The sequence below is a fragment of the Sciurus vulgaris genome, assembly GCF_902686455.1.
Source record: "Sciurus vulgaris genome assembly, chromosome: 17".
In the NCBI taxonomy this organism is placed as follows: domain Eukaryota; kingdom Metazoa; phylum Chordata; class Mammalia; order Rodentia; family Sciuridae; genus Sciurus; species Sciurus vulgaris.
Window position 1 is genome coordinate 53273372 of NC_136478.1, and position 10634 is coordinate 53284005.

At 56.3% G+C, this 10634-nt stretch overlaps 1 protein-coding gene across 3 annotated transcripts; it reads left to right on the forward strand.

The window, feature by feature from the left end:
* The first annotated feature begins 595 nt into the window (after positions 1-595).
* On the forward strand, positions 596-4268 carry IRGC (immunity related GTPase cinema). Of its 3 annotated transcripts, none has more exons than XM_079117243.1 (3): positions 596-809; positions 1286-1356; positions 2761-4268. In XM_079117243.1, the coding sequence occupies exon 3, from the start codon at positions 2827-2829 to the stop codon at positions 4219-4221; it is 1395 nt and encodes a 464-aa protein (XP_078973369.1). In that variant the 5' UTR covers positions 596-809; positions 1286-1356; positions 2761-2826; the 3' UTR covers positions 4222-4268. The 3 variants fall into 3 exon arrangements, with proteins under 3 accessions (XP_078973369.1, XP_078973370.1, XP_078973371.1); XM_079117245.1 differs by having other exon boundaries at positions 660-809; positions 1286-1360; XM_079117244.1 differs by lacking the exon at positions 1286-1356.
* The last annotated feature ends 6366 nt before the right edge of the window (positions 4269-10634 follow it).

Genomic DNA, 10634 nt, shown 5'->3' on the forward strand with positions numbered 1-10634 from the left:
AGTCCAGGGAGCGGCTGGAGCCCAGTGTGCCCAGTGGGCTGGGTTTCTGGGGTCTCTCTGGGCATTTGGCTCCCTCCCTGTGTCTCAGCCCCACCTTTTGCTTCCCGTCCTGAGTCATCCTGGATCAGAATCGGTTCCTTCTCTCTGTAGCTTGTGCCTCTGAGTTCCCATTTGCTCTCTTATCCTATTCTGTCTTTCCAACCTTCCTATTTTTTCTTGGGGATTCTCTACCCTCACCTCTGTTTTTCTTTTCGGTACCAGGGATTGAACCCAAGGGTGTTACATCCCCAGCCCTTTTTTATATTTTATCTGGAGACAGGGCCTCACTAAATTGATCCTCCTGCCTCAGCCTCCAGAGGCTACATGGCCACCTCTGCTTTTCTTAAGGGGCTTTTCCCCCTCCCTTTCTCATTATTGTCTCTCTACTTGCATCTTCCTCTTTTGTCACCCTGATGACACTTTGAAAGGTCAAAAGGAAGCGGAGAAAGGTGGGGCAGAAGAGAGAGAGGCCGTGGAAGGCTGGTACCTGGGCTGGGACTGACAGAGCGACTGGTGGGGGGGTGGAGGACAGTGAAATAGCAGGGAAGAGGGGAGGAAGGCCAGGGCCCAGGGAATAGGGGGACCCCATGCAGTCAGGGTGTGGCTGCTGAGCAGTGGTGGTCCTCAGTCCTGCCCAGGGCCAGCCAGGGTGGTATTGGCAGGGACTGAGGAGACAGTGTCAGCCCTGGCCGGTCCCCCACTGGAACTCTCCTCCAGCCAGTGCTGCCCAAGTTGGGGAAACTGAGAGTCCCCTGCATAGGGGTGAAGTGGTGTGTAGGTCGGGGCCCTCTGAGGCCAGGCTGTGCATTTGGGATTTTGTCCCGAGAATCATGGAGACCTCAGAGGATTTTTAAAACGTCTCAGTATTACAAAGATGTCTGAGGCCTGCATGGCGACTGAGGGCCCAGTGTGACCAGATGGTGGCCCTAGGAGCCACTGGGGTGGGGTCCCTGCTCCCCCTGTGCCCCGCCCCCTGACATCACTGTCCCATTATTGCTCCAGGCCTGGCAGACCAATAGGCTGCTGCTTGCTCTTACAATGGGTCCTAGCAACAGGGCCTGATCTCAGGGTAACAAGGGAGGAGAGCCCACCAGCGGGGAGAGTGTGAGGGGAGAGGGAGGGAGCGCCTGCAGGGCAGGCAGGTGAGTCTCCAGGGCAGGGCTCTGCAGCTGGGCCCTGGGGGGCGGGTGGCCCGAGGCAGGGGCTGGCCAGCTCTCCATCTTAACCCCCTCAGCTCTGATTTCAGCCCCGCAGCCACAGACTTGTCCGCCTCTTGCTGCTAGGACCGGTCCCAGGCTCCCACCATCCCCTCCCCAGGTGGGTCCCACCGAGTTGGGTTAGGGAGAAGATACAGCAGGGGCGGGTGGAGCTCGTGGGGGCAGCGCACTGCCCAGCGAGGAGGTCGGACCTGGTGGGAGCATTGAATGTTGGCGGGGGTGAGGGAGGGTGGGCGGGACAGGGTGGGGGGTGCGGGGCGGGGAAAGGGGTCAAGGGGTTGACAGCGGCTTGTGGCCTGGGGAGCAGCTCTGTAGTGGAGCAAAGGAAACCAGGGGTCTGGGTTGGAGCCTGGCTGTGCCTCTGGGTGGGAAGACCTCACCTGTTTTGTCTGAGCCTCTCAGTCCCTCTCCCTGGGAGGGGACATGATCCCAGGTGCCAGCATCTCTCCCAGGTTCTCTGAAGAGAACATGTATTTTAGAGGTGATGGGCCAGAGGGAGAGCGGGCGGGAAGAAGAGCAGGGAAGCACCAAGGTAGGAAGAAGGGAGAGCCCCTGTGAGGCTCCAGGGGTCGGGAGGACACAGAGGCCCAGGAGGTGAGGGAGTTCGCCTCGCAAGGCCGGCCGTGCAGGGCTCGGATTGAGTGGAAAGGACTGAATGTCTTCAAAGTGGGCACAGGGCTGGGGGGACAAGGCTCAGTTGTCACAGCAGCCCTGGGAGATGGGAAGGATCATCCTTCATAGTACGGGCAACGGCCGAGGCTCAGGAGCGCAGGGACCTGCTTCTAGTCACACCACCGGCAGTATGGCTGCTAATGATCCTGACGATGGGAACGACAGGGCACCTGTGGTGTGCCCCGCACGGTTTTAAATGTCATGATCCATTTAATTCTCAACCGTTCCAGGAGCTGATTTGCCCTTACTGTAGTTATTACCCACATCTTACAGGTGAGGAGAGGGAGGCAGAGAGCTGAGGAACTGCCCCTCACTCAGCAAGTGCAGGCTTTGCTCTGGGTCTGGGTCCCCTTCAATGTCATTTCACGCTGCCCTCCCAAGACAGAGACGGGACCCAAGATGATCTCTGGGCCCGTGCCACAGGCCTGGGAATCTGGGCTTAGGCCCTTTCTGGGCAGAGCTTGACTAGATTATGTGTGAGGCCCAGACCAAAATGAAATTGCAGGGCCCCTGGTTCAGTCAGGGTCAGCAGGACATAACCTGACAGCACCTCAGGAGGCAGCTGGGTATATCATGCCCATGACCCCAAAAAGCAAACAGGCACAGAGAGGGGCTTCATTTTGCCCCAGGTCACACAGCAAGTTAGGGACAGAGAATCTGAACCTTATAGATCCCAAATCCCCTCACTAGTGCCAAAAGGTACCCCAGGTTCTTGAGGAAAGCAGCTTTGGGGTTCCTGGGGGGGGGGGGGGCTCCCTTCACATGCTCAGTGCTGCTCTCCCTGCCTGGTGCCAAGGTCCACAGGTGTGACCAGCTCCCTTCTCCTCCACAGACGCTGAGGATCACACATCCTGTGATTCTCCCCTGTCCCCTGCCGCACTCTGAACCACTGGTCACCATGGCTACTTCCAAGTTGCCCTCAGCGCCTGGGGAGGAGGAGACCACCATTCTCATGGCCAAGGAGGAGCTGGAGGCCCTGCGCACAGCCTTCGAGTCTGGCGACATTCCCCAGGCTGCCTCTCGCCTCCGAGAGCTGCTGGCCTCCTCAGAGAGCACCCGGCTGGAGGTGGGCGTCACGGGCGAGTCGGGGGCTGGCAAGTCGTCCCTCATCAATGCCCTGCGTGGCCTGGGGGCCGAGGACCCAGGCGCGGCTCTCACCGGCGTCGTGGAGACCACAATGCAACCCTCGCCCTATCCGCACCCACAGTTTCCTGACGTGACCCTGTGGGACCTGCCAGGGGCCGGCTCTCCGGGCTGCCCGGCTGACAAGTACCTGAAGCAGGTGGACTTCGGCCGCTACGACTTCTTCCTGCTGGTCTCGCCCCGCCGCTGTGGGGCCGTGGAGACCCGCCTGGCCTCGGAGATCCTGCGCCAGGGCAAGAAGTTCTACTTCGTGCGCACCAAGGTGGACGAGGACCTGGCGGCCACACGCACCCAGCGACCCTCGGGCTTCAGCGAGGCCGCCGTCCTGCAGGAGATCCGGGAGCACTGTGCCGAGCGGCTGCGGGTGGCTGGAGTGACCGAGCCCCGCATCTTCCTCGTGTCCAACCTCTCGCCCTCGCGCTACGACTTCCCGATGCTCATGTCCACCTGGGAGCACGACCTGCCCGCCCACAGGCGCCACGCTGGCCTGCTGTCGCTGCCCGATATCTCCCTGGAGGCCCTGCAGAAAAAGAAGGACATGCTCCAGGAGCAAGTGCTCAAGACCGCCCTGGTGTCGGGCGTCATCCAGGCCCTGCCGGTGCCCGGGCTGGCCGCCGCCTACGATGACGCCCTGCTCATCCGCTCGCTGCGCGGCTACCACCGCAGCTTTGGCCTGGACGACGACTCGCTGGCCAAGCTGGCCGAGCAGGTGGGCAAGCAGGCGGGTGACCTGCGCTCCGTCATCCGCTCCCCGCTGGCCAACGAGGTCTCACCCGAGACCGTGCTGCGGCTCTACTCCCAGTCGTCCGACGGCGCCATGCGGGTGGCCCGTGCCTTTGAGAAGGGTATCCCCGTGTTTGGGACGCTGGTGGCTGGTGGCATCAGCTTTGGCACGGTCTACACCATGCTCCAGGGCTGCCTCAATGAGATGGCCGAGGACGCCCAGCGGGTCCGCATCAAGGCCCTGGAGGAGGACGAGCCCCAGTCGGAGGTCAGCTTGGAGGCAGCTGGTGACAGTGGTGTGGAGAAGCGGGGATCCGGGGAGGGAAATGGCGAAGACGCCCCACTCTCTGCCCGCAGGAAGCTCGGCCTCCTCCTCAAGTACATTCTCGACAGCTGGAAGAAGCGTGATGCGTCGGAAGAGAAATAAAAGTGCAGCCCCACCCCTGCCTCACCCCCAAACCAAGCCTTAACAAAACCAGCCAACCAACCAAACAAGGCCAATGTGGTGAAAACGAGACCTGCAGTTGCTGGGGGCCGGTGGGGAGGGCTGGGGGCCGGTGGGGAGGGCTGGTGACCGGCACTTGCTGTCTAGGAGGGGCGGCGTGTTGTGTGGAGGGGGGAGGCCGGCAGGCTGGCCCGCGTCTAAGAAGGAAAGACCGAGCCACTGGGGCAGGAATTGACCCTGGGCTGGGGAGGTCAAGGTACCGGTGGTGGGTCTGTCTCCCTGGCCCCCATGTGGCCAAGGGGGATTTGTGTGGTAGGCCTGCATTGCCTGGTTCCAGGACAGGAGCCGACCGTCCACGGCTGTGGGTGGCAGAGCAGTGGCTGGGTCCTGCTAAGGTACTTATTATTTGGTGCTGGGGATGGAAGTCCGGGCTTTGCACATGCTCAGCATATGCCTACCACTGTGCTACATCCCCTGGTATGGACTTAGTTCAATCCCATGTCCCTTTCTGACGACACCAATATCTCAAAGTCCACCTCTGGAGAAGCAGCCAATGGGTGCCTGGGGTTAGCACAATGGTGCCTAGCAACAGGTCAAAAGAGGCTGGAGAGGGCAGGCATCCTAGGCCTGCCCTGCTGCCTGGGTGTGATGGTGGGCGGGGTGGCAGGGAGAGGGAGGCCAGGAGGCCCTGGGGTTCTCCTCAGAAAGGAGCTTGGGCGAGACAAAGGTGAGAGGGCTGGTGGATGGTTTCCATGAGAATCCAAAAAAAAAGCAAAGGCGAGGGGCCCAGCTCCATGGCCCAGACCTGAGCCTCTTTCAGGAAGACGACAGTCACATCTGAGGGTGAAAGTGCATGGCGATGCGTCTGGTGTGTCTGCAAATGGGAGGACTCATGGGGACTTCCTCTCCTCTACAGCAGTCTGGGGAACAGAAGTACGGACCAGACTCCCTTTGGAGAGTCCATGGATGCCTGGCGGGGGTGGAGGGAAGGCAGCAGCCCCTGTTGTTTGAGAGAGGCAGTGACTGGAGAGCCGAGTCTTCTCCCAGGCTCTGTCCTTCACATGGGGCTGAGGAGAAAGGTGGGACCAGGACCCAGCCTGGGTGGTCACACTGTGGGGATACCTCCTAGGGATGAGGTCCTAGGTGCTGGCAGGTTTCCAGGACCTGGTAATGATTCTAGCCTCAGATTATCCCTAACTCTAGGAAAGAGTTCCAGACTGAGGGTCCAGATTTTTCCTGGGGACTTTGGGGGTGCCAATCCCTACTGCTTTGCAAAAAAAAAAAACAAAAAAACAAAAAAAAAAACACCACTATTCCTGGGAGGCCTCTGCCAGGACCACTTGGGGTTCACATGAGCTTTTCTGTATACAGAAAAAGAGGGGGTGTGGGGGATCATGGTAGAGAAATCCCAGTCCCTGAGGTACTCCCAAATCTGTGTTCCAAACCACTTCACATCTTCATGCCCTGTGGACCTTCAGACATTATCCCAAATTCAGAGCATCCTGGCCCCATCTGGGGTTTGGTTGGAGAGATAGGAATGAATGCTGGGTGCTGTCAACACTGGTTGCAAGGTTAAGAGGGACAGAGTGGGCTAGGCATGATGGTGCATGCCTGTAATCCCAGCAACTCAGGAGACTGAGGCAGGAGGATCTCAAGTTTGAGACAAGCCTCAGCAACTTAGCAAAAAGCAGGGGGCAGGGAAACAAAAACTGGGACACAGTGGGTTACTTTTGTCTCCTCTCTCCCCTGCACTCCCCTTAGCCAACTGGTCCCCACATCTGCACCTTTTTCTTCTTCCTCCCTTCCTCATCCCCATCCAGAGATCCTCAGTCCATTCCAGCTTAGGCCTTGCTCTCTCCACCCAGCTCCTCTCCCACCTCCTCCTCCTCCCAGGTTCATCTCATTCTACATAAGGCCACAGAAGGATCTTCCTCCTGCTCAAACCTTCTCTGGCAACTCTCAGATAAGCAAGCTGCTCAGCCTGAGTTCCAGGCTTTTCCCCAGCTAGCCTCTACCTCAGCCTCACCAGGAGGCAGAACTGAGAGGGCTCTGAGGAGTCAGCTGTGCATTTACAAGTAAGAACTGACACCTGCATCCTGTCTGCTCCTGGCAGGAAGGGAATAAAGGTTGCAGTGGTGATGTGATCTGCCCAGGGTCACCCAGCAAGTCCCTGATACGCAGGGACTAGATGCAGTCAAGCAATCCCATTACATCTGCCATCCCAGTGAGGACACCAACACCTGGAGGGGGCACAGGGCTTGCCTAGCCATTCGCTTTGGTTCCTGAGCAGATGCAGGTGCTCAGGGGCCAGGCCGTGTGGGCAGGCGACGTTTCCACTCATGCGCCAGATCCACGGGGACTCTCTTTCTTCGGGTCTGAGACTGCAGCACCCAGAGGTCTTGGCATGCAGAGGGTGTCCAGGATTAGGGTGTGGGTGTGGTATGGCAAAAGGACCTGAAACAGCTGGTTCATGTCCTGGCTCTGGAGGAGGCTGAAAGACATTTAGCAGATGTTTTTCACCCTCCTGAGCCTGTTTCTGAGAAATAGGGACTTACTGAAATGATGCTCATGGTTAGAACAGTGACCGGCACAGAGGAAGTGTGAAAAGTGATATGAGTCCCAGCTCATCACTGCCTTCCATGACCAATCACAGTGCCTGGTGCCCCATTAATACAAATAAAAAAATAACCAAACAAAAGCAAAACATTTAAGTTTGAATCTTAGGTTCAGAAGACCTCAAATCCATTCCCATCACCCCACTCCCTAGCTGGCAGCCTTGAACAAGTTATTCATCCTTTCACTGCCAAACATGGATAGCAGAGAATCTTCTTTCCTAGGCTATTATGAGCCAGGAGTATCTGGCAGTGATGAATAAATGTTAAATAAAGCACTTAACCCAACATATTGTTACACTCAGTACTATTACTGGTAAAGACCCAAATGCTTTGGACATGGTTGTGAGTCTACTTTTATGGTTTCTTTTTAGTTTGGTCTTGAGGTTTCTCTTGAGAGTGGACCTAAGTCAGAATAGCCACTCTCCAGGAGGGCCCTGACCAGGGCAAAATCAGGTTCAAGTTTGTGTCAGGTGAGACACCATGAGGAGGTGAAACAGAATGCCCAGAAATTTATTACAGAGAAGCCGGTGAGAAGTCTGGAGAAGGCTGCCAATGGGCGGGGAGCAAGTGAAGAAGAGAGAACCTGCGGACTGTGCCTGTACAGTATAATACAACCAGTATTGTCCTGAGGGGGTTGTGGATCGGCCCATTTAAAGAAAACTAGCTTGAAGGGGGAACTCATGATGTCCTGCCACTTGCAGGTTGTTTCACGGTCAGCTGCTGGGTCTTGGGTCAATGGGATGAGGAACAAGTGGGCTCTATCGTAAACAAATGCAATGGAGGGGAAGTCTCACCAAGCCAAAGTGATGAGGTACAACTGGATTTCAGACAACTTCTGTCAGGGTTAAAAACAGGCAGCAGTGTTGTCAGTAATATTAGCCAAATTTATGACAGGCGTGCAGACGCATCTAGAGAGAGGGAAACCCAGAGAATACTACCTTACCTGTCCTACTGAAGGTCAAGTGCTGAAGACCAAGAACCAGGGGTCTGACAATCCCTGGCAAAGCCGAGCCAAGCCTCAGCCAGTTCAAGGTATTAATGCTCTTGCCAGAGGAGGTCAGGGCGCTGAAGGCCTTCAACATGGGAGCCTGCCAGCAGTCACTGCCAAGTCACAGTCACACTTCATTTGCTGGAGAGTCAGGCCCGACACTGGCTGAGACAACTGATGTTGACCTTTGTCAACATCATCCAGGGGCTGGGAAATGAAGACCCCTGCTCAGCGTGCATGGGGTATCATGGAAAGGACTGTGATGTCTGTGGTATCTGCTCTCCAAGTACTTCAAAGCCATCCTCTAGGGCCTGCTGGGCACAGGCACTCCCACTGGAAGGCTGACAAACATCCCCACCGCAGTGCTGGCTGCACCTCAGAGCATCCTGCTGCATGCCTGACTGCATGGCAAGATCCTGCATTGGGCTAACCGCTCCCACCTCACTTTGAGGTAGCCACGCACTTCACCACCTCCCACGGCCATCGCCCAGCACCTTCCCCAGGAGACTGCTCAGCCAGGTTTAGGATGGCTGTGGGCAGTAGCGAGGGTCAGGAGCAGACTCTGGGGGTTAAGGCTCAGAGTGGGAAGAGGGGTTGCCCGAGGCCACATTGTGTGACTGAACCGGGCCCACAGTGAAATCATGCTTACAACTGCCATTTCCTGAGAGCTGGCTCTTCCCGGCCACTGATGGCAGAGAACAATAATTTGAGGGTACCCATTATGTCCCATTGTCCTATAGAGAATCAAAAACTTGGGACTTCATGGGTTAAAGAAAAAAGGGTAGGTGCTAGCTCCCATGTTTGCAGAGTCAGAACAGTGCAGATGCTATACAATGGTACAAGCTGGCAGTGGTACAATCACCACACACATTGTTTTACAGATGGGAAGCCCAGAGGTTTGGTGACCTGCCCAAGCCCACACAGGCAGTAAGGCTGGGATCTGACCTGACACAGCCTGGCCCCAGGGCTGACATTTTTAAGTCACATGCTGTGCTCGTGGAAGGCACTGCGCCCAGGCAGCTGTCAGCATGACAGTACTCACATGGACTGATGGAGGGTGCTTGTCTCTAGAAGTGGATGGCATGAAGGAACCCAAGGTCTCCCTATCGGGCAGGGGCAACTTCTAGAGGCGGGAAGAGGATGGTGAAGGAACTGCAGAGCCACAGGCAGCATTTCTGGTGGCCAGGCCCAACGCCTTGCAGCCCATCCTAGAGAAGGCCTTCCACATCTGGCTGGTGGCCTGAGTGCCACGCTGGTGCCCAGGGTGTGGCTTGCCATCTGTACACCCTTGCCAACTCCCGCAAAGGCCACTGCTTGGCAGATAGGCCAGCCGTGCACACCATCCTGTGGCGGGGCTGGGAATGGGGCCCAGTGGAAGAGCGCTTGCCGAGCGTGTGCAAGGCTCTGGGCTCAGTCCTCAGTACCGCAAACGGAAAAGATCTTGGTGGCAACAGGGCCTGTGGACCAAGGTTACCACAGAGCTGGCAGAAGAAACGGGAGGCCAGGTGGCGCTGCCTTCACTGCTGTGGGCATCGCAGCTAGCCATGGCATCTCCCTAACCACCGTCTGCCACATGGGCTGCATGGCCTTAGATGTGGCAGCTGATGTGACAAGTCGGGCCTTCCACATGCTAACCACAAGATCTGAGGGGAGAGGCTGGGGTTGCAGCTCAGTGGTAGCACGTAAGGCACGGGGTTCAATCCTTAGCACCACATAGAAATAAAGGTACTGTGTCCATCTACAATTTAAAAAAATTTTAAAAAGCTCCTAGGGGAACCCAACCGATAATCAGCCCTGAGTCCGGGCCATCTGGAAGTGGCAGGGAAAGGCTGGGTGGACACAGCGCTATCTGTCCCCAGGCTTGGCTCCAACTTGCCTGCACCAAGCTTTTCTGCTGTCTTGCTTTTGTCTTCGCCCTGCCACCCCCTCAACCCTTCTTCTGACAGCTTCCCTACTTTCCGTACCCCCTAGGTAGGGCAGGACCCACAGGTTTTGACAGGGAAGAGCTCAGTCTGCAGCTGAAAGTAGTGGCTGGAGGGTTTCTGCACAGATGGAGGGATGGAATGAACAATTTAGAAGCATTTCTGTAAGAGGGCAGCCAATGTCACACCTCCGCAGGGCCCCTGAGGATCACTTAAATTGGGACGATGGCCAGGGAGGGGAGTCAGGGAGTGGTAGCACCAGAGCCTGCCCCAGGTCTCGTCTCCCAGATTTTAGCCTTGCTCTCTGGAGACTGGCAGGGACTCCCATACAGCCTGATGGAGGCCTGCCCGCTGCTTCCTCACTGCCGCCACTTCGGTTCTGCTTGTTTCTGAAGAGGCCCCAGGATACCCACTACATGGACACGAGACAGGATAGGCATGCCTGAGAGGAGGAAGCCCAGGAGAAGAAGTGACAGACAAGACTGCTGGTGGGACTGGAACGACTTGCTTTATGGGGTGGTGGGCTGGCATGATTGGGAGGTGAGGACTCATTGGGATGCTAGGCCAATTTGGAGACATACTTTGGGCAACACTAAACTAAGATTATGTACTGTATTTAACTGAGGGCTGGTTCTATATTGAACTGTATACTACATTTAACTGAGGGTAGATTCCAGATTTAAATTAAAGGTAGGGCTGCAGTTTTAAAAGTAGATTTTTACAAGGGAAAGGAGTCACTGTATTTAGCCAACAGCAGGCATGTCTGTAAGGAGAAGGTTAAGATATTTGAATTAAGGATAAGTACTATATTTAACTAAGGACAAGTTCTGATTTAAAACAAAAGTATTCTATTTAACTAGGCATTTAACC

Bases quoted from the DNA above. Each gene is read 5' to 3' on its own strand.
- IRGC (XM_079117243.1), top strand. From the start codon at position 2,827: ATGGCTACTTCCAAGTTGCCCTCAGCGCCTGGGGAGGAGGAGACCACC.